This window comes from Fusarium odoratissimum (genome assembly GCF_000260195.1).
Source record: "Fusarium odoratissimum NRRL 54006 unplaced genomic scaffold supercont1.12, whole genome shotgun sequence".
In the NCBI taxonomy this organism is placed as follows: Eukaryota; Fungi; Ascomycota; class Sordariomycetes; order Hypocreales; family Nectriaceae; genus Fusarium; species Fusarium odoratissimum.
The window spans coordinates 766,085-788,058 of NW_022158698.1; the positions used below are offsets into that span (position 1 = coordinate 766,085).

At 49.7% G+C, this 21,974-nt stretch overlaps 7 protein-coding genes across 12 annotated transcripts; 5 read left to right on the plus strand and 2 right to left on the minus strand.

Annotated features, from left to right (window-relative positions):
* The first annotated feature begins 1,224 nt into the window (after positions 1-1,224).
* Positions 1,225-3,741, plus strand: FOIG_08235 (uncharacterized protein). Of its 2 annotated transcripts, XM_031208199.1 has the most exons (4): positions 1,225-1,453; positions 1,569-1,773; positions 1,832-3,017; positions 3,071-3,741. In XM_031208199.1, the coding sequence occupies exons 2-4, from the start codon at positions 1,704-1,706 to the stop codon at positions 3,102-3,104; spliced, it is 1,290 nt and encodes a 429-aa protein (XP_031062333.1). In that variant the 5' UTR covers positions 1,225-1,453; positions 1,569-1,703; the 3' UTR covers positions 3,105-3,741. The 2 variants fall into 2 exon arrangements, with proteins under 2 accessions (XP_031062333.1, XP_031062332.1); XM_031208198.1 differs by having other exon boundaries at positions 1,225-1,773.
* Positions 3,742-3,939: 198 nt separating this feature from the next.
* On the plus strand, positions 3,940-5,463 carry FOIG_08236 (3-hydroxyisobutyrate dehydrogenase). Of its 2 annotated transcripts, XM_031208200.1 has the most exons (3): positions 3,940-4,270; positions 4,322-4,492; positions 4,547-5,463. In XM_031208200.1, exons 1-3 carry the CDS (start codon positions 4,169-4,171, stop codon positions 5,273-5,275), a joined length of 1,002 nt encoding a protein of 333 aa, XP_031062334.1. In that variant the 5' UTR covers positions 3,940-4,168; the 3' UTR covers positions 5,276-5,463. The 2 variants fall into 2 exon arrangements, with proteins under 2 accessions (XP_031062334.1, XP_031062335.1); XM_031208201.1 differs by having other exon boundaries at positions 3,940-4,492.
* Positions 5,464-5,792: 329 nt separating this feature from the next.
* Positions 5,793-7,521, plus strand: FOIG_08237 (uncharacterized protein). The gene is made up of 3 exons (XM_031208202.1): positions 5,793-6,484; positions 6,555-7,053; positions 7,114-7,521. The coding sequence occupies exons 1-3, from the start codon at positions 6,253-6,255 to the stop codon at positions 7,346-7,348; spliced, it is 966 nt and encodes a 321-aa protein (XP_031062336.1). The 5' UTR covers positions 5,793-6,252; the 3' UTR covers positions 7,349-7,521.
* On the minus strand, positions 6,311-10,056 carry FOIG_08238 (uncharacterized protein). Its single transcript, XM_031208203.1, has 3 exons — positions 9,903-10,056; positions 9,707-9,849; positions 6,311-9,651 (listed from the first exon to the last, which is right to left on the minus strand). The coding sequence occupies exons 1-3, from the start codon at positions 9,940-9,942 to the stop codon at positions 7,507-7,509; spliced, it is 2,328 nt and encodes a 775-aa protein (XP_031062337.1). The 5' UTR covers positions 9,943-10,056; the 3' UTR covers positions 6,311-7,506.
* Positions 10,057-10,107: 51 nt separating this feature from the next.
* On the plus strand, positions 10,108-11,230 carry FOIG_08239 (uncharacterized protein). Its single transcript, XM_031208204.1, has one exon. The coding sequence runs from the start codon at positions 10,311-10,313 to the stop codon at positions 10,992-10,994; it is 684 nt and encodes a 227-aa protein (XP_031062338.1). The 5' UTR covers positions 10,108-10,310; the 3' UTR covers positions 10,995-11,230.
* On the minus strand, positions 10,115-17,243 carry FOIG_08240 (kinetochore protein NUF2). Of its 4 annotated transcripts, XM_031208208.1 has the most exons (4): positions 15,261-17,243; positions 14,441-15,159; positions 11,423-14,380; positions 11,030-11,368 (listed from the first exon to the last, which is right to left on the minus strand). In XM_031208208.1, the coding sequence occupies exons 3-4, from the start codon at positions 12,692-12,694 to the stop codon at positions 11,252-11,254; spliced, it is 1,389 nt and encodes a 462-aa protein (XP_031062342.1). In that variant the 5' UTR covers positions 12,695-14,380; positions 14,441-15,159; positions 15,261-17,243; the 3' UTR covers positions 11,030-11,251. The 4 variants fall into 4 exon arrangements, with proteins under 4 accessions (XP_031062339.1, XP_031062342.1, XP_031062341.1 ...); XM_031208207.1 differs by having other exon boundaries at positions 11,423-15,159; XM_031208206.1 differs by having other exon boundaries at positions 14,441-17,243.
* Positions 17,191-21,795, plus strand: FOIG_08241 (uncharacterized protein). The gene is made up of 2 exons (XM_031208209.1): positions 17,191-17,657; positions 18,024-21,795. The coding sequence occupies exon 2, from the start codon at positions 18,449-18,451 to the stop codon at positions 20,876-20,878; it is 2,430 nt and encodes an 809-aa protein (XP_031062343.1). The 5' UTR covers positions 17,191-17,657; positions 18,024-18,448; the 3' UTR covers positions 20,879-21,795.
* Positions 21,796-21,974: the final 179 nt, after the last annotated feature.

Sequence of the window (21,974 nt, forward strand, 5' to 3'; positions counted from 1 at the left end):
AGCGGCAATAGATAATAACGTAACCCAGTTATAGCCAGTCTCACAGGGCACTCCATGTAAGTCTCGCCTGTCACTACATATGAGCAAGCCAAACCTGGGGTTGACTCTGAAGCAGTGACATGAATTCCCTGGGCTGAGCCATTGATTACCTTGAATTGCTTTTGGATAATTCCCTTGTTCCCAGTCAAACTCTATCGAACGCTCTGAGGTCTGTTTTAGCTGTCAGATCTATTCGATCAGCCGAGAAAAACACTGGCACACAGAGCACACAGCATTGCCGTGCTTGACGCGCGATAAGTGACATGGTGCGTCGCCATTCGTCAGTCGCAGATGTTAGCAGCCCATCTATCACCGAACCCAGCAGAAACGAGTGAGACTACAGAGGTCACACCCATCCATTAGACAGTCTCTTCTTCAGTGACCTCACCAGGTTAGCTCTTCCAGCCCCATGCATGTCGTGTCTTGCTTGTTTCGCTTCCATCTGAATCCCGTCTCATGACGCCGCAACCACAATCGCAAATCTGAAAACCACAACCCGAACCCATGCGCATTTCCCCGCGTTCTGAAAAAGAACAGTCGCCTGTTCGCGCGCGCCGGGCACAGCGAGGTCCAGGGGGACCCTAGGGACTTGTTGGGGGTGTGGTTCACCCTGAAGATCGACGACTTTGGTTGGCGCTGGACCTGTTGGGCTGGTTGCTAGGGGCGGCAGAAGAATTGCTGGCTGACTCTAGAACAGAGTTTCCCCACGTGCACTCCTGGCTAGTAACAGTAGCAGAAATCGAAGACGACATCATGGACTGTACGGTTACAGTAGAAGCGATGATACGCGACTGATAAGCTAGACTGTAAATCATGTAGCCCTTGCCGCCGTTACTTGCTTGGCTCAACAAATAAAGAAATAATCAAATTAAACGAATATCGGCGACTAGATCTGCCGGTAAAAAAAAAGAGGGACGTGAAGAAGGGTAGTTCGTTGGTACGTACTGTTGCTTCGCTGGCAGGGGGAACTCATCGGGTAATAGCGCTAAGTCAGGTGCACGGTAAAATGGGGGTAATTTGATCGAATATTAACGGGCGACCTCCAATTTGCACAGCTTCACCACTCAAATCTCAGTACCAATCTATCTCGCAGCTCTCCACTTTCTGACATCACGCTAATCTCCTTTTAGCCCAACAGGGCCGTCTGCTAAATCCTCGACGCTATCGAGCATCTAATTTGCGCGACTGGTTTCCCGTCTCGTCTCAGCTCTTCCCTCGTCTCGCTCGTCGAGTTTGTCGCGATCCTTTTTCCACCCTCATCTGCTTCATCTTGCTTTTCTTCTCCCCCCTTATCTCTACGGCATAGGCACCGTCTGAGTTGCCTGCTTCTTATCAATTTTACTGCCTGAAGCGCCATTGACGTTCTTCAAGGCTACTTTCTTCCGCTGAATGAATTAAGCCCTGCATTGACACGGTACGTCCAAAGCCAAATCTACTACGGCCCGTTCCCGCCGAAGTCGAGCCCGCGCCTGAAAACGACCACCTTTCATCGCAATCGATCACTGACGCGACTTTTTATCCTTACACAGGCTCTTCTATCTAATTTATTATCATTTGCGCGCCGGTATACGAGTGCACATACTGCCGCCCGTCGCGATTACGCTTCGTTTTGACGATCTAGAGGTACTCCAAATCGGTCGCGCCGCGCCTAAGCATCATACAAAATGGCATCCCATCAAGAGCGCACACTGCCCTCCAAGCACAATCCTCTCATGACAGAGGATGTTCCGGATTGTAAACAACCCCAAGCTATTTCAATGTCGCGAGATCGCAAGCTTACAATTGTTTCTAGACACGGATTTGGTCGCGCGTAGACGTCTCGGACAGACTAAGCTGACACCTAAGATGGCCGGCACTGGTGAGACTGAGCAGGCGGCTCTTGGTGTTTTTGATTATGCGCATCTCCGAGCCCCCCTTCCCAAGGGCATCGTCTCCGGCATCTTCAAGTCGAGCCCTAGCAGCTACTTCTTGATGCGACGCAGCTTTGACGGTTACATCTCCGCGACTGGCATGTTCAAGGCGAGCTTCCCTTACGCTGAGGCATCCGACGAGGAGGCAGAGCGCAGGTACATCAAGTCTCTTCCCACTACGAGCCCCGAAGAGACTGCTGGCAACATCTGGATTCCCCCGGAGCAGGCTCTCGTCCTCGCTGAGGAGTACAAGATTGCTCCTTGGATTCGCGCTCTCCTCGATCCCGCCAAGATTACCGTGACCACAACTCCAGACTCGTCTTCGCCCAAGAAGAGCATTACCGCCCCTCCCAGGTTTGATCCTGTCAAGGCGTCGCAGCCTGTGCTGGCACCCCCCACCCCCTCGACTATTCCTCGAAGCACTCGATCTCGTCGTTCTGCTAGTCCCACGAAGAGCACCAGGCGCGCCCCTGCCTCGCCTCGAAAGCGAAGCACCCGCGCCAAGGCCGAGACTGTCGAGACCATTATTGAGAAGACCGATCTCGTGAATGGTGTGGCTGAGACCGAGGCCAAGGTCGAGGAGACCAAGCGAGAGGATATTGTTCTGCAATCGACCGAGTTTGAGCCAGCTATCGTTCTGGAGCCCAGGGAAGAGGACCCCAAGGTCAAGGTCCACGTTGAGGAGGACATCGTCAAGGATGAGGACGGTGTCGAAACTAAGCGCACAATCACCGAAGTTGAGCTTCCTCTGCCCACAGCCGGCGAGCCTCCAACCGCCGAGGAGATTGCCCAAATGATGGAAGCAGCCAAGGAGATGGTCCAGAAGACCAAGGAGACTGAAGCCAAGGCTGATGAGGAACAAGAAGATGTCGATGAGGCCCCAGGTTCCGCCAAGAAGAGCAAGCGAAAGGCTGCGGATATTTCCATTGGCGACAAAGACGGCGAAGAGACAGAAAAGACTCCAGAGGAGCAGCCTAGATCAAAGAAGGCCAAGACTGAGACGGAATTAAGGAAAGAGAAGGTGAAGAACCGGGCATTACTTGGCCTGGGTGCCACAGTTGCAGTTGGGTGAGTAAAGATCTATGGTCTAATAGTGAAGAACCCTTGCTAACGTATGCCAGCGCGATTGTTCCTTGGCTTATGAACTTTATCTAAGCAATGAATTGTATGTCATGTCTTCGGAAATTAAACTAGGTCTTCTAGTAGGGACCTGAATAATCCCACCACAACCATGGCTGAGATATGGGACGGGCGGACTGGATTGGATCGGCGCGGCTATTGTATTTTTTGGTTGTTTCTTCATTTTCGTTTTCTGTCGTTGTGTCTCGTCTTAACGGAATCACTACCCAATACTCACTCACCCTGTTGCCGTAATGAGATGTCGAGAGTGGCATCTTGTTGAGACAACGCCCTTTCGATGTCTTTACTGCTACTACTGCTACTACTTACTATACCACATCACTATACCATACCTTACCATACCAACCTTGACCTTCCTCTTTTTTTATCAACTTTTATTACCAAAAACTTACTTCCCCCTTGCACATACCCCTTTGACCCGGAAGACACCAATACTAGATGAGTTGGTAGAAACTGGGTCTTTTGCTTTGATTGGTTCTGTTTGCTTGCATGGGGATTTCGGAACGACAGAGATGGAGATGGACACGATGAGGAACGTCCATATGAGAGAGGACGGTCGAGTTGACTGTGTCGACTCTATAGGATTATGTATGAAGACGTTGAAGTAAAATAAAATGAAAACTAATATGATAAATCGTGTCTAAGTGAAGCAAATATGAAAGACTGAACTCCCAAGTTATGAGAAACTTGTAGTGAGTTTGCCCCAGGTTTTAGTGTCTTTACTCCCTGAACATCCCCCGCAGCTCAGGTGCCTGCTCAGGCTTCCCCGCATCCTCCCTCCGCCCTCTTAACCATCTCCAACTCGGTCATCGTGTCGTGTCATAGGGAGAGACTCCCCCCGTAGATAAACTCGGTAGGTCTGGCTAAGTACGGCAATGGCCGGCTGTGATTCGGGTAACCATTCCCCCACACGCCAACCTTGAGTGAGATCCAAGACTTTTTGTTTGTTGTTGTAATGATTTATTTCTTATATCTTGTTCAGCTTCTTATTTAATCTTATAAGCCTTGTTCCAAGTCAGACGTTGGTTGTGATCTTGTCAGGTAAACTTGAACTATCCATTGTCTTATACTTAGCTACCATGAGACCTTCAACGCGGCTTGGAAGCTTGATGCTTCGTCGCGGTTTCGCCAGTTCGGCACGACGACTAGACAACTACGGCTTCATCGGTCTAGGACAAATGGTACGCATCCCCTTTCAAAGAATGGTTGTCAAATACTTACACAGAGAATAGGGTTATCAAATGGCAAAGAACCTCCAGTCAAAGTTGAAACCGTCAGACAAGGTGTCCATCTTTGATATCAACCCTGAATCTATGAAGGGCCTAGAAACAGAGATGAAGGCTGCTTCGACGGGGGCTCAAGTTGAATTGGCAGCCAGCGCATTCGATGCCTCCAAAGATGCTGTAGGTCATCCCACTCGCTGACCATGTTTGTAGCTATCTTACTGACACATCTAGGACACAATCATCACTGTACTCCCAGAGCCTCAGCACGTCAAAGGTGTATACGAATCCGTCATCACATCATCTCTTCCCAAAAAGGACCGTGTGTTTATCGATTGTTCAACCATTGACCCTTCAACATCCCGCCAGGTCGCCAAGACTGTGTCTTCTGCTGGGCAAGGCACATTCGTTGATGCGCCCATGTCTGGAGGTGTTGTAGGCGCCACTGCCGGAACATTGACCTTTATGCTCGGTGCTTCACCTGATCTCATTCCTCGTCTCGAGCCTGTCCTTCTCCTCATGGGAAAGAAAGTGCTTCATTGTGGTGACCAAGGCGCAGGTCTATCCGCCAAGTTGGCCAACAACTACCTCCTGGCTCTGAACAACATCGCTACAGCAGAAGCCATGAACCTGGGCATGCAATGGGGTCTGGATCCTAAGAAACTGGCTGGTGTTATCAATGTCAGCACAGGACGATGCTGGCCCAGTGAGGTCAACAACCCCGTTGCCGGTGTTGTTGAGACAGCGCCAGCCAACAGAGATTACAGAGGAGGATTCGGTATATCTCTGATGAAGAAGGATCTGAGACTGGCTATGGTCGCTGCTGAGGAGGCTGGTGCGAGAATGGAGTTGGCAAAGACGGCGTTTGCAGTTTATGAAGCTGCTGAAAAGGAGGAGAAGTGCAAGGGACGGGACTTTTCTGTTGTGTACCGATATTTGGGCGGTAAGGAGGAGCAGTCATAAAACAGTGAGCTTAGAAGAAAGGGGTGATGACGCATGGCTCGTATAAGTTAGGTTGGTGTTGTCAACTCATCCGTGCTCTTGAATAAAAGAATAGACCAAGAAAGAATAATAAATCCATGACATGTGATAGTCGCTAAAAGGCAGTGTTACAATGGAGATGAAGCTTGTAAGGTATCATCAGATCTAGCTAGATCTCATCATGAAACATCAATTACACATTCAGAATCGGATCGGTAGCATAAAACGATCCGAAGTCCTACAGCAACTAAAAAAAAAAAAAGAATTGGATCAGATTCAACCCGACGCTACAGATCTTATCTCTATTGTGTGCAGCAAAAAGGGTCGGCCGCCAAGTGTAATACGCGTTCCAGAAGTGGAAATGCCCCGTAAGCGAGCAGCAGAACCCGAGGCCCAACGCGAGAAAAGCGAGAAACGCGAGCTAAACAAGCATTTCCAACGTTGAAATAAGCGGATCTGCACCCGGGAATAGACATAACCGGGCCTTGGCATTCGCATCATCAACTGTTGATGAGCTAGTCACTCGAATTTAACCTATGAATTAACCACCTTTCTCTCCGTATTTTCAGTGCTCTCAGGTATGGTTAATGTCCCGAAGTCCGGGTGTTGGTCCCGTAAAATCCGGAGGAATTGGGTCGCAATGAGAAAATGAAAGGATCGAGTCAGCAACGATGGATCTTGTATGCGCGTACCGTAATCATATTCGGCCTATCTTTACACCTTGGTCACTCTTTTCTTCCTCTCTTTTCCCTTCTTCTTCTCTCTTCGTCCTCTCTTGTGTTTCCTCGTGAAACAAGGATTCTTTCATACAAGCGGGTCGCTTGAAACGAATCCATAAGTCATCATCATACACAGACCAAGAGGCAAATACCAGTGACAATCACTGCTCTCTCTTCATTTACTTGGCATTTCTTCACCTTTACATATCGAGTAGAGTACTACACTGAGATAGCCTCAAAATGTACGAATTATACGCTCGTCGACCAGCGAGTTTCGACGACTGCACCGATATCACCACCCTCTGTCCCGTCAGCGCAACTGTCCTCGGTTATGTTCCCAACAAAGGATCCAGTTACTTCTTCACAATCTGTTTTGCGATTCTATTCCTGTCCTCTGTAGGGTTGGGTGTTTGGAAGAAGACATGGACCTATGCTGCGACTCTTGGAGCAGGCTTACTGCTCGAGACTATTGGTATGATCTACCAACTCAACACCACTCGTTGAGAGGAAGAGAAAGAATAATGAAATGCTGACAAGTTCAGGATATATCGGCCGTATTCAGATGGACCCTAACCCATGGAAGTCATCAGCCTTCCAGACCCAAATCTGCTGCATCATCATCGCCCCGACCTTCATCTGCGCCGCCATCTACCTCACCCTCAAGCACGTCGCCCTCGCACTCAACCCAGACCTCTCACGAATTAATCCTCGATGGTATCCACGCATCTTCCTTCCCGCCGACCTCTCGTGTCTCATCATCCAAGCCATCGGCGGCGGTGTCGCAGCAGCAGCAAAGCGCAACCAGCCCGAGCTCGCTAGGAACGGCAACAGGACCATCATCGCCGGTGTCGTCCTCCAAGTCATCGTGCTCCTCGCCTTTGGAGTCATGGGCACTGATTACTACTTGCGTGTGAAGAAGTACCTCCATAGTTCAGAGGCTGCCCCTGAGTCGCTGCGTGTCTGGCAGGATAAGAAGTTCCGTATGTTTGGCTTTGCTGTTTCGGGCGCCTATTTTGCCATTCTCACTCGTTGCATTTATCGGTTAGTGCAGAATCCTCATTTATCCTATCTTCTTACATCAGCTGACGCGAGAAACTGTAGAATTGCCGAAATGGCTGGTGGTTGGGGTAACCATATCATGCAGGATGAGCCTAGCTTCCTCGTCCTCGATAGCTCCCTTGTTCTCATCACTGGCTTCCTATTGACGGCCTTCCATCCTGGAATTTTCTTCCCTCAGATGGCTGTCACTATGCAGCGCACTAAGAAGACTGAGGCCGAGACACCTGCCGAATCTTCCAGCGAGGAACGAAAAGTTGAAAACTCCCAGACTGCTTAGAGGGATATGGAATAGATTAGGATAGGGTATAGGAAGGGGTATTTGTTGTTTAGTCTTGTTTGAACTAGGGCGCGAGGTATTGGGACGATATTAGATCAGTTCTTGTAGACTCGGATGAGTCCAAGTTGAGCGTGTCTTGATAATGCTTTCTATCGATATTAGGATTTAACCAGTCTATCGGCTTCTCCATCGTCATCGCTGTCCGTCTCTTCTTCCTCGTCATCATCCTCTTCCTCATCCTCTTCTTCTTCCTCCGATGATTCCTCTTCTGTCTCTTCCTCAGTCTCCTCGCTTTCTTGCTCTTCTTCTGCAAGCCAGTCATCCAAAGTCTTAGCACCCACTGCTTCGCCCGTGCCTGCCCCTGTGCCATTTGACTTGCTAGGCATGGCTGTCTTGGCCGCCTCGTCAAGTCTCTCACTGGCAGGTAGCGTACTTCTTTCAACGTCATACCTAGAACTTTGACTGCCTTCAGGTTCTCGAAGTCGGCGATCAGGCTGCTTTCCTTCCTCAACCCAGTCGGGTAAGGGTTCGTAGCCCCGAAGACCATGAATACCACCGCCACCTGCAAGCACCAATGTGGAAGAACCCAGGAGGAATCCCTTTCGAGATTCTGATGGGCTCGGGGCATGTGGTGCGGGCTTCTCAGCAAGGAGCATCAACGTCGCCAGCTGGGGAACTGCAAGAAGTGATCGATACATTCTCGCGCGATCACGGAGATCGAACGATGTATCATATCTCACAAGTAGCAGGACGTATTCCCATAACCTCACAATAGGATGAGTATCTGTATCCATGGGCGGATCCTCCTCAGCGTCCCTCTCCTTTTCAGCTTCACTCTTGCGGTTGAGGTGGTGGAGGTAAACCTTGGCCGCCAAGAGCAGAATCTGTTGCTTAGCAACTGGCGATTCATTAGAAAACTCCTTGAGCAAGATGCGAAGAACATCTGGCGCAATGTTGTCCTCTCCATTCAGACCCGAGAATTCGCCCACGAGCCAGATGATTGTAGCACGAGCCTGGGGGTCAGTTGCAGAGTCGAGATTCTTCGCTAGACGAACGACCGTCCCAACATGTCCCTGGACGTCCTGTTGTATCAGGTGACGAATGACTGTCAGTGACTCGGCAGCAAGGGTACCATCCAAGCTAGTAATTTGACCCAGGAGCAACTTCAAGCATCGAGGAGCTGCAGAGGTATCAGTCTGGGCGCAGCGTCCAATAGCACGCACCGCCTCTCGAACCAATGCTTTGTTTGTTCCTTGCGAGAAGTGCTCGAGCTCCTTCAGAATAAGGCTTTTAACATGTGGTGGGCTGTGAGGGAAGATAATTGTCAGGATTTCCAACTTCAACTCCCATACAGGGGCAGTATCGGTGGCTCGAACCAGGAAATGGCTCGCATATTTGACGAAATCAGTTGGCCGGAGAAGACATACGGAGACGATATTGAACAGAGCAGTCTCCTGAATATCCTGAGCTCCACGAAGCAAGGCGATCAAGGGGCCAATAGCCTGCTTTACATACTCGGGTGTTCCGATGTCGACATAGCACCGAGTGACAGCGACAACAACACCAGCATTCCTACTCTGCAGTAAAGGTCTGATGCCATTTAGCAGCAATGCCAGATCCGGGTCAAGCACTAAAGACCCCTGACTTCGACTACCTTGTCGCGATTCGCCGTAGAAGTCGTCCACTTGCTGATCCTGGGAATTTTCGGTAGATTCGTCTGGCGACTCTGTCCTTCGAGGGAAACACTTTCGCGCATAATACATCATCAGTCGTAGTGTAGCCAGTTGACTCCATTCGTCCATATCTACCACTTGTTTGATCAGCGTGCGATAATGCTTATGAACAAGGTCTATTCGGTCGGGGCAAATCTCGAGGAAAGCTGACACGGCAGCTCCAGCAACATAGTATTGTTTATCACCCAGCAAAGTCGATAAGTAGTCGATCAACTGCGGCGCTTGACTCGGGTCTAATCGATGGCATTTCGGAATCGCAAGGGCAGCTGCTTTCCGCACGTAGGGGCTCATGTCGGCGACGCCCTTCTTGATAGCGAGAGATACAATCTGGCTGATGACGGGGACTCGAATTCCGGACATGGTCTTGAGGGCGAGAGCTCGGACTTGGGGGTTCTGATCGGATAAGGATTTCTGGATAGTGTTGATGGAGAGGAGTGCGAGATCGGGCTCCTGTTCGGCATGGTGGATGAGGTATATGTAGACAAGCTTCTTGATCTCAATATTCGGTGAGGCGACATTCTTGACGACAGAAGAGAAGAACGGTAGTGTCTTGTGGTTTCGGTACATCATCTACCTCATCACTATTAGCGCCAGGATACACTGTCGAGAGATCAACACAACGCACCGCCATAACACGCCGTAGACCCTCGAGAACCTCGCGCTCGTTCCTACTATCCAATAACTTCCTCATCTGGTTTCGATCCAAAGGTCTTGAGCTCGTGCGCGCACCGCGCGTCGCCTGGGCAGCATCGAGGGTGAGCTCCCTCGCTGGATGATCAGTCAGTTTAGCGACAGATGAAGCGGTCAATAGAGAGACGTACCGGTCTCCATGAGACTCGAGATCCTCGCTATTGACTCCATTGCGCGAGTGAGCTTTTCGAGCTTACGCCGCGTTGAGAGGAGGGAGAGCTTTTGAGGGGGGTTTTAGTGTAGGTGTTTGAGATGACGTTGAGAGATGGTTGCTGCGGACTGTGGAGGTGGAGGGGCGTGACAATTGGTGGGGAGCCCAACTACCTGCCCCTAGACAATACAACTTCAACCTTGTATCAATATATTGACCTGAAGATTGAGAACAGCATTCGAGTTTCCTAAAATGCCATTATGACAGTCATTCCACAAAATATGTCATTAGGGTTTAAACATGCGATATCAAACTCGAAACTCAACTCTCTTTGCTTAACCTTCTTGATATGAGCTACCCTGGATAAACTCAATGGCAACATCACATTATGGAATCCTCTCAACCCATCGTCGTCTCGCCAAAAACTCCTTCCGAGCTTCTATCGTATATCATATCGTACCATAGATATCCTTCGACAATAATAATCGGCTCATCAAAAGAAGAGTTTCAGAGCTCACTCATCGAGGACATAACACACCATCTCACCCTTCAAGAAGAACAACTACAACTCGAAGACTCAGGAAGCTCAGAAACACAACCTTCTCATCAGCTCCTAAAAGCACCCCTGTATCAAATAGCCATATCCCGCCACATTAGATTTCTATTTGCGCCAACTGTCACACATCTACGCGCCTTTCTCTCTGTCTTTACACCAAAGGACTCACTCATACCAGCACCACCAAACTATACGCCCACTTCTCGACCATCACTGCTTCTGGTCTACGGTCTTCTGGCTCTTCACAGGGACGCAAGTGAATGGTCTGCGCAAGGCATCGGTAACTCAGCTGCTCTCCTAGTCGATGCTGCCTCGCGAAACGAGTTTAGAGCTGCCATCATTGAGCCAAAAGGGATAGGAGGACACGATACCCTGGATCACCTTGGAGGAGAGATGATGCCTCTGTTGAATGGCACATCGAGAAGAGACGATGGGTCATGGAGTGGACGGACAGTCAGTCTCAAGCAAGTCTTGAGTCGATGGTTCGAATTCGATACTCGTGAACAAGAAGGTTGAACTGGTTGGTGCTCTCCCATTAGAAACTGTGACGAGTTTCCCTATTACCAAGTGCACAATACACTCGGACAATGTGTGAAATAGTCAATGAATATCAAATCTTGATTACCATGATCAAAAGAGACATAATAGGCGTCAACATTAACATATCATCATTACAGCCTTCAACGCCAACCCATGGTATCTAAGGTATCCCAAATATTGCCGCCAACCATAACATAAAGCATGACAAACACGGAAACCACCGTTAGACAGACTTAAGCAATAGCCTGCTCCATCTCAGCAATGTACAGCTTGATGTGTGCCTCCATCTTTCGGTACTCTTCATGCGCACTATGAACCTCATTCTCAATATTCTCCTTCAAGTCAAGCATCTATGCACATGTTAGTAATTTGCCACTCATACACAACGTCGCGGGATGGCTTACCTTTTTCTCAGTCTGCTCGATTCTGACACGTCGAACCTCCATCTCCTTGCCCTTCTCAGTCTGTTCCTCAGTGAGCTGCTTGTGCACTGCCCGGAGCTCATGCATCTTCTCCTTCGCCTCCCTCGCCTTCTGGTTGCTCTGCTCGCGGAGTTTCTCTGTCCTCTCTGTCCACTTGTTCAACTGACGTTTCAGCATAGTCTCGGTGCGCTCGACTTCACGCGCGTTGTTACCGCGCTCTGAGAGGGCATCACGCTGCTTTGCATTACGTGCTAGTTCTTCCTCTTCCTTGGCCAGCTCTGCAGCGATCTCGTCGAGGATCTTTATGCATGATGCAACATCTGTTGAGACGACTGAGAATGAATCCGTTGAGGTCTGCAGGGCTCGTGCTCTTCGGTCCAATGCGTCGATGTGTGATTTATCGTTGTTGAGAATTTCACGCAGCTCGGCCAAGTTCTCCTGAAGATCTGAGGCGCTCTGGAGCACATAAGGTCGCAGCTTTGTGCTTTCCTGTTTCAAGGTAACCTTTTCGTGGGTCTTTTGTTCCAACACTGCAGTGAGCTCGCCCTTCTTCTGCTTGGCCTCTTCCAGCCGTGCAGCAACCCTTTCCTGGTTCCGTCGAAGCTCTAGCAGTCTCTTCTTGAGCTCCTCGTTCCTCATTGTCTTTTCTCGGACTTGCGCCTCCATGGCTTTGCGGTTGTGTTTCATATCTTCCAGACGACCCTCATTCTCCTGGTTCTCGGCATAGAGCGTCTCAATGCGTGTCTTTGTCGACTCTGCCTTGTTATAGTACTGGTCGATAACAGCCGTTTGTGACTCGCGGAATCGAACAAAATTGATTAGGTAACTGAAAATCTTCACGAGGCGATCATATGTCGGCTTATACAAGTCGTTGAAGCTGAAATCGGTGATGCCGCACTCAAACAACAGCCTGCGCAGCGACACATAAAAGCCCATCAGGTTGCGAGTGTCCGGAGGGATGACATCCGAGTATTCTCCCACAATATCCTCGGCGGCAGCTCGCATGGCCGGCTCAACAGTCTCACGCGTCGCATTGAGAAGGAGTTCGGCGAACCACTCAAAGATTTGCTGAACATGTGCTGCATTTGGCTTTTGAAGATCTGCGACGGTGAAGTTGATGCCGATGTCGGTGATGCAGCCAACGATTTCGCGGTCAGGGAGACGCATAAAAGCATCTGCCTCTTCCTCCTTTTTTCGAGTCCGCGATTGTTGCTGCGAGGTTGGAATAATGCTCATTCGCGGATTGTACGCCATGGTTGCGGTTGTGTTTTATCTTGTCAAAATCGTAATCTCTTCTTTGGCTGCGCTTTCGGCTTAATTAGTTTGTCGCGATTACTGAAAAGGATAAACACCATATTACGTGTTGCCGTGGAAACATAGAGAAGTGGCATCACGTGATGGCATATGGCAGCCCAACTCAGTCGTGTCAGTATTGTTTCAAGAAATGGAGATTTGTGCAGATCTTAAACAGTGGCTTCAGACAAATGCGATAGATGTCTTTGATAAACGATGTCTTTGCTATTGGTCATGTTTAATTTCGTCCCTAATTATGGGAAAGTTTTATCTCTAAACCCTGCAACTGATCTTGATCGATATATGATAATCCAGACAACTCAGGAGGTACTCAAGAGATGCCATGTTGAGTTTCTGATACTATGAATGATAACTCTGAGCTTTGAGCCATCATCTGATCTCGAAATAACCCTTTCAAAACCCAAAGAATGCTGCAGGGAGAAGCACTGACATGTTCCACAAAACTGCTATCAGTGACGTTCGCTCGTATCACTAAATATAGTCTAGATGGTCACCAGCATATCATTGGCGAGAATTGACTGGTGATCCTTGACTATTCTGCACTTGTTCGTCTCACTTGCAGCCGTCAACTCGTCTCTGTGCATTTGCAACCTGTGAATTAATCACTCAACTCGCGTGGCTTGGTAATGCAGCAGATGCAAGCACATTGAAGCAAATTGCTGTGTCATCTAGTCTCTGTGGCACGCAGTGAACAGTCGCTCAGTATAGCTGATACTAACTTATACAGCGACTCACTGAAAGAAACCCAACTTGGGTTGTTGGCTGTTGGTCAAAACTCTTCCAAGGGAACGTGTTTGTAAGCCAGTTTCTCAGAAGTCTTCGTCCCACGTTGCCAGCTCCAACCACAACTTCTGCGTACAGTATCTTATCCACGTGGCGGTACGCCAGCACGCCCGAGCCAGCCCCAGGACGTTTCATTGCTTTTTGATCAATCAAAGTGGCGCCCCTGAAACGAAACCACCATCCTCTTCCTCTAGCCTGTCTGCTTGTCCAGGGGGTAAGAAAGCCCGAAGTCTGAGTAAAAAAGCAAAAGCTCTACGCCATTGAAACATGAGATCGATTGGCTCAAAGCCTAGTCCCCAGAACCAATACTCCCCAATGAAACAAGGCCTCAGGGGCATCGAAACGCTGGGACAAATCTGCCCCGATCGACTCTGACAAAGAAGCAAACCTAATCTTCGCTTCTGCCGAAGAGATCAAACCCATTTACTGATTCAAGAACTGATTGACTCGCTGGTATTGACCGCAAATAGTCCTTGGCTCGGAAATTGGCCAGAAACCTATTGGAATAGGCAACGGGAAGCGACATATATCTTGTTGTGCGACACACACATCCCCCGGCTATTGGCGACGACCAAAAAGAAGCCTTCAAAAATCCTCTTCATGCATGACTTGACATGCATGGTGCCTTGCGGAAAACTTTCTTGGACAAGGAAACCCCGAGTAACTTGCTAAGTTTACGGAGGGATGGGCCGCCCTTTGTTTCCGTGGCGGGCGCCGGGAGCGCTAAGATTCACCACTGTTAGACAAGGATCCCATCCTCTGCTGCATAATAGAGAGTGTCGTTAACATTGCAAGATGGGACTGTTGGGATGTCGCAAGCTTGAAAGACGATCTCTCTGGGATCTTCATGTGGTTTCTCAGCTGTTAGGATGTAGAGATGCCACACGATTCAGGATCACTGACCCAACTGTAAATTCATTGGCCAATCTGAAGCTCGGGTGAAGTCAAAAAGAACCCTCTGGTCCCTGATTCGCAACGTTCATCAGGCCCAAGCTCCACGTTGCAACGGTCGTGCTGCGGGAGTGCTATAGTACAGTATACGTACCAAGGCATGTTCCGCGATAGACTGGACAAACTTGCCGACCATGCCACAGTGATGTATGACAAGTTGATTGTGTGACGTCGAATATGTAACTTCAACTTTTATGAAGGCTAAGCTGAACCGGCCTGACCTGTCTGCTTGTGTGATTGAAAGAAATCCTGAAATGCAATTGATCGACATAGAGCTTCAATTCGGTAATGGTTGACCTGAACTGCTCGTGTAATTATGACGCTCATTTCCATGTCGAGGTTGGATCGACGGTAGGAGGAGACGAAAACTTGGTTCGGAAATAACCCTACCCATGCATGCCATGTTCTTGATAGAAGTCCAGGATTGTAAACAGTGCCTCTGGGGACTCAAAGATTGAAAGAAAGAAGCAGAAAGACTGCCTAGGGATCAAAATATGGTAACTGGCCGTATTTGTTACCCTGTCATGTCAAAAAAAGCTGGCCTTTGCGGCTATCCTAACTACTTGATAGCCTTGTGGCTTCGTTAAGCTCTTGGTGATAGACAGGGGATGTATCGATCATCACATTCCAAAAGCCCGTATAAGATCCAACGGCTGACAACAAGCGAGGTGCTAAGATTCAGTCAGCACTTTCTAAGCATCGGCTGGCGGATACGAAGGCCCCGAAGGCAACGAGAAATCAAGTGTCGGGCTTTAAGAGAGTGACTTCGTACTTTGAAAAGAAAATACGAAGAAGCACGCAGGGACGGCGTAGACAGGCGCAAGTCGCATGGGTCCTGATGCGAGGTACATAGGTACCGGTACTTGGAAAACGGACGAGAGAGGCTTGGCAAAAAGGCTCAAGTACAGAATACCTGATGTCGTCTGCTAACCCAGCCTCTGCAACGTGCTACGCACAGCAAATCAATTCGCAGCTACAGCACTGGGCTGTATAAGGTAGTTTCGCAGCATTGCTTTGTCCAAGTCAAGCGCCTGAGCTAAAGGGGGCGGAAGAGGGAGGGAGCAAGCACTGTCGTCTCGAGACTCTCTGCATGCGCCGGACGGTTGTGAGACATGACTGAACAGCTGCAGTCGTCACCTAATAGCAAGGGGCGGGGGATTTTGGCGTGACAGCCTCGATCGCATGGCGGCGAACGAGATCTTCGGACAGGGCGAAACAATGTCCCCTGTGTCGAACTAGCGTCCAACCCAATATCTGTTGATAGTACTGCACTCAATCGTGTGGCGGGTGTCGTGAACCACGAGACCAGCTATCGCGATTCATCACGGCCGCGGGAGGAGAAAGAAGCCGAAGAGAATAAGCGACGAGAACGAGAGTTTCTGACATGTGCCGATGGCTGCTTGGCTCCATGGCTACTATTCAATGATATCCCGCGAGGAGACGGAAAAGGCGTTTGACTCGATCTTGTCAATGGGAGGGAACTTTCCAAAGTTGAGCCGAGTCAATTTGTGGCTGCAACGGCGACGACAAGTGTGGCGAACAGTCGCGTTGCAGAAGATCACAGACGAAAGAGGAGCTGAGCACCGAGAAAGTGTCCCCGTGGCATACTGAGAGGAACGGCAAAGCCATCAACTCGTGGTTATACACACCCTCTCGTTACTGAGATTGGCCAATCCAAGGAAGTGGTCATTGCAGAAGGGCACGAACTTGACCTCATGCATTGGTTGAGGTGTCCTGAGGTAAGATGAGATTCGACATCTAACGTCCAAGCCAATGCCAACGCCAATGCGAGGAGAGGACATACACGAAGCTATACCGACGATCATCGACGGCTCCTAGCGGAGTGAAGATCCGGAGAGCCCATGTTGCTCCATCTTCAGCTGTGATGATTGCCAAGTATCAAAGCTCAAATGGAATTCTGTTCTTTTGTCAGTATCTTGTAATCCTTGACGTAGACACGAACAGCATATTGAGCTCGTGACACAAAGACAATGTCATCCATGCTGTTTGTTTCATGCAATTCCTTCAAAAGCCGCCAAAATAGCATCCGCTACTCCTTTCAGAGTTAATCTAGCGGCTGCTGAGTGTTAGTCGACAGCCAAGACCGCCCAGCCTCTGCTTGGAACACAAGTACCGACAAGGGTAGTGATGAGAAGAATTTAGAGCATGATTGTACTGAGGTATAGGAATGAGAGAGCACAAGTCGGACCACCTAAGCATTTGCCATGAATCAGTTGTTATCTATCATCAGCTGCTGTGGTATCTGTAGATGCTTTAGAGAGATGAGTCCTAAAGTTGGCTCCCTCTTGCCATGAATCGTACCTGCTAGTTATTGCTCCCCGCCTTTTACATCATCTTCATGCCATTGGCAAATTCACTCTGGTGATGTTTTGCTTAGCTAGGTCCTTCCACATGAAAACAAACAAACCTGATCAATCACCAATACCGTACGTAGCTTTCCTCGCTAGATCTTCTGCCCCTCTCAGCTTAGACGAGTCAGCTTGACCTCTCATTGCTGCCCTCTTGTTCAATCGATGACCACCATCTGCTCAAAACACTTTGACTTGCATATAACTAAGTACCTAAACACGATTCATTGATCCGGCCTATCCACTAGATCACGAGGACTTGGAGCGGATTGCTGCTTATCCATTGATGTGCATACTGTACTTATCGTACACTATCATATGTACCTCTTCATTTCCTCTCGCTTGCTCTATCCGAGTTCCCTTGCTCCAATTCAAGTTTCACCGAGTATTGCGGTGTTGACCGTCTGGTCTTGTCGGATGCTTTTGCTCTACCCGTTCAATTACGAGGCTGCCCCGCCGCCTAACTCCCAGCACTTAACCAACGCCAACAGCATCAACTCAGCGGCCCTCCAGCGGGTTGAGCGCCACCTCATCAGCAGCCTAAGTGTGCCCCTCGACGCCCTGGAAGTCCCGCCAGCAAGTACTGGTACTGGGCATCGCTTATTGAGTGCCTACATCCACTAACGATTCTCGTACCGCTACCTCATGAGACCTTTTTTACAGTGATCCACTTCCATTTGCTCTAAAAGGCCCCGTTGAAAAGGGCTCCAGAGAGACGGGACCCTTGCCACGTTGACCAGGGGGTATCTGGGGGCTTTTGATGTCCTTCTGATGCGCTTAGGTCTAAAAAAAAAAAGGAGGTACGTACCGGGTACACACTGGAGCCCTTAACTCCTGTTAGCACTTTCAAGTTGCAAGGGACCAGTCCAAAAGCAAAGCACAATTCAGTGACTGTGGGCCTTTCCCGCCCTTCCCTGTCTGTCTCTGCTTCCGCCGAAGCCTGACGTCGATTTTCCCACTCAACCTGCAGCATCTCGTTGGCCGCAACTGGGAAGCTACCTCCTAGTCATTGGCTTGTTCCATTGACCCATTCCTTCCCTTCCTTCCCTGTCCTGCCGGCCCCTGGTGCCCTGAAAAATTGGTCTTTCTTTCCAACACCCATGATCCCCCCCCGGGGTCCGCACACCCAGCACCTGCCGTTCCTTGCACTTACCTTAATTACCTAGCACCTGCTGCTTCCTCAATACTCTACCACCACACACGTTTCGCCACGCACCAAAACATCTACGACAACCACGACCTCGCTCGCGTACTTGCATTCTTTTACATCCACATACATCCACAATCACCGCTTATTTCGACTGTCACCGCAGTAGCTGTACTTGTCTTCCAATACTTACTTACAACCTACGCGCCCTCTTTGATCCTACATCGTTTTGTTGCGGCCATCGAGCCCACCAGCGCAGCGAGTTGTTCGACACGACCCTGCAGCTCTCACTCGCTTCCCCTGATGACCAGCTTGGTACGAACGTTTTGACGATTCCACGATGCCCTCGCATACCCAATATAATATAGACGATTTCGACTGTACATCGGCGACGACATTAGTTGCTCATTATTAGCTCCAGCGATTGGCGACGAATCAGGAACCATGGCCCTTTGGCCATTCCGGCGCCGGAGTAGCCGCAAGCGCTCCCGCAGCGGCGCTGCTTTCTCAGATGCAGAGGGCGCGCCGCTGCCTCACAACGAGGGACCCAAACTTGGTTTGAAGAAACGACGTACCGAACCGCCCAGACTTCAGCGAGCCGGTCGAACCTATAGTTTCTCCCCGGGACGCCAGGATGACATTCGTACCGACCGAGACCGCGCTGGCTCGCCAGTTCGTGAACGAACAGGCCGAACAAGAACTACTGGCAACCTTGAAGAACGTCCCGAACTCTGGGATCGCACACCCACGCTTCGTCCGACCCACCAACCAACAAGAAAGCAGAGAAGTAAGAGGAGGAAAGAAGAACGCAACAGAGAAGCCGAGATTAAAGCAATGAGTAGTTTTGCTCCAGTTCGGCCTGCTACGGAACAATGGAATTCAGGCCGGCCTATGAAGAAAGATTCCAAAAGATCAAAAACCGGGGGATTTGGAAGGCATCGAGCTGGTCGCAACTCGGATGTTTCACTTCCAGTACCCGGATCAATACACTCCAGTCTTTCGTCTGACTCGGAGTTTGGCTCGTATAGAGTCTCTGCTCTTGCAGCTCTTGCACCTCGACCTACGCTTCGTTATACCCCGAACGCCCGATGGACGACTCCCCATGTGCCTACACCTCATCGGTCTGGATCATTAAGGAGGAAGCTTCTTGAGCAGGAGCCGATTCCGGAAGAGACGATGAGATCGCATAGGCGCATCGATTCCCTTGCTGACGACCTCGACGCCCGCGATCTTAGGGAACTCATGGAAAGAGATAATCGACGACGAGAACTGAAGAAGCAGAAAGAGAGACAAAGGATGGAGCGACGGATCACACAAAGGGCAGAGAAGCAACAAGCGGAGCAAATGCAGGCCAGGAACACAGGCACTCCTCCGCCAGAGAATCTTGAGAGAGGTGTCATGGGCCGTGAACTTGTAGGGTTGGGGATCGACCCTGCTTCCGCTGTTGTTACCGAAACAAAGCCCGAAGATCCAGAGCCTATGGATATTACTGAAGACGAAAGGGAAACCGAGTCTCCAAAGAAGGCCGAGGAGGTCTTTCATCGCACAGACACAGCCGCCTCCGAGCAGCCAACGCCTATGGAAGAAGCCATTACAAAGGACACCACATCGATGCGTCAGCCCTCTGAAGACATGGGAAGCGTTTCTCCCGGAACAAGATTTTCTGATCTTTTGAGATCGGCTAAGTCGCGATCCAGGTCGACGATTCGATCTGACCGAGATAGGATGGTTTCTCCGCCACCTGAGACCATCAACGAGGAGGATGTTCATATGCCCAGACAAAACTCTCATGATTCTGATGGCGGCAAGAATGGGTTTGCTTCTATTAAAGCATTCCTGAGAATTGGAAGCAAACGGCAACGACGTGAAGGACCATCGTCCTTTGCCAATACCTCTCGGGAGGAGATGCAGGCAGCCGCAGCTCAGTCAAGAGCACAGGCGCAAGCCTACGCCCTCGCTAAGCTCGAGGGCGAGGACTCGCCCAACTCTTCAAGCGGTAACTATCTATCCCGTAAACCAAGCATTGGCGCCCCAAAGAGGACTCGTTCTCGCTTCCGGGAAGACTTACCTGAGTTACCTCTCTCACCGCCAGCTTCACGCGTTCAGTCGCCCGAAGCGGAACCCCCCATGCCCATCCTCACCGAACAAAAGATCCGTGAAATGGAGGAGTTGAGGTCCTTGGGCGTGCGCTATGACACACCAACATCGGGCCACCGATCCGCCGAGGCCATGCGCCGTACGCCGTCGACAGTAGAGCGCGCATATGTTTCACCATCCCCGGAAGCTGGCATGTCCATGTCACTCGCCTCGATTGACTCCGAAGGTTCCTGGCTTTCCGGTAATGCCAGTGGCCGTCGAGCTGCCATACGAGATAGCATTCGAAGGGCTAATCAGCGTGAGCAAAACGACGCCCACACTGATTCCCCAACGAACAGCACAGAAGAAAACTTGGAGATCGTCGAGGATGAATATTTAACGAAGCTCACTCCCCGAAGAAACTCGAATCCTGAGTTCATGGGTCGTCGTTCCGGTGAAGGACGTCCCAGCAGCGATGAGGAAGAGTTTGCTAATGATGGAGAGATGAAATGGGGCGCTGTTGGTTCTCAGCCCCAAGTTGTGCACAGATTCACCATGAAGAGCCACGAGGGACTCTTGGAGCTTGAATCTGAGGATGAAGAGAGCCCGACATCACCCGTATCTCCATCACAAGAGCTTGCCAACGTTCAGAGCGCTAGAAGCGTCAACCTGGGCAAAGGTCACGTTCGCAATTTTAGCGCTGGAAGTGCTAAACTACTTGATATCACTCCTCGGCCATCCGTTGATGCCACAGGGAATTCAGAGAGGCGACGAAGTCACGTCCAACCAGCCGTGTGAAAGCTAAACTAATCTTGATCGTTCAGAAGAAGAGTCTCGCAACTGAACGAATGTCGACCAGATGACACCTTTCACTCCTTTTATTTCCTTACCGTCTCAACTAACCTAAGTCACTCATTTCACATTTCCTTATCACTTCACTATTCTTATCAACAACGGAAAATGTACCAAAAAAAGAGGAAAACAACAAAATTAGCGAAGACTCTTCTTATGACGACTCAACACTCTTATAATAGCTTATCACATGGACGGTACTGGGAACCGACTTGCTCCTGATGTATGACACGACCTTGATGACTACGGCGCATTCCAAGTTCACTGCTAGGATTTCTTTTCTCGACTACATATACCGCACCTTTTGATACCCCGCGTCGACCGCCAATTACAGAGTACTGGGAGACTCGACGCGTTTGATTTACCAACTATTGGTGAGGGAGCTAGTCTCCTTGGCCGGTCCCTCTTCGTGCCCATTGGGCGCTGTCATTCCTTGGGAAGCCGGTGTGGTTTTCCTTATCTTGTCTGTGAGATGAGGGGAGCATTTTGTTTTCTACTAGCCGGGGTTTATGGGAGGCGGGGAAAATGGTTTGATTTGAGCAACTGGGATTTACTTTTGCACTTGGGCATCCAGACACATAAACTGGAAGCCTGAGATCGAGCTTGGCGCGAGAGTGGTTGATTGCATGAAACAATAGATCTTGCGATGCGATAGCGCAATGAACATCAATGGGAAAATGGGGGTGGACAAGATCACAAGACGATGGACATATGTCTGTCCACCTTAGAGGAGGAAGATGTAAATGTTTGTAAGCTGATAGGTTAATTGACCAGATCGAACAATATCCTGAGATTGAAAGCTGGTTCACCATACGTCAAGTGATAGTTATATTAAGATTAGGTCTGATCCACAGCCCTAGGCGCATGAAATAAGTTATGTCCGTGGTCTCGGCAGTTGAAGCAGTAATTAATTATAAGATGATCGTCGTAGATCTCGGGAACTAGCTTAGCTGCTGTGAATGTGGAAATTATCATGCTATGCGTACATTTGGGTGTGGCATATCCACAAGTGTGAGATGATGCGGCCGTGGTTCAAGTAGGT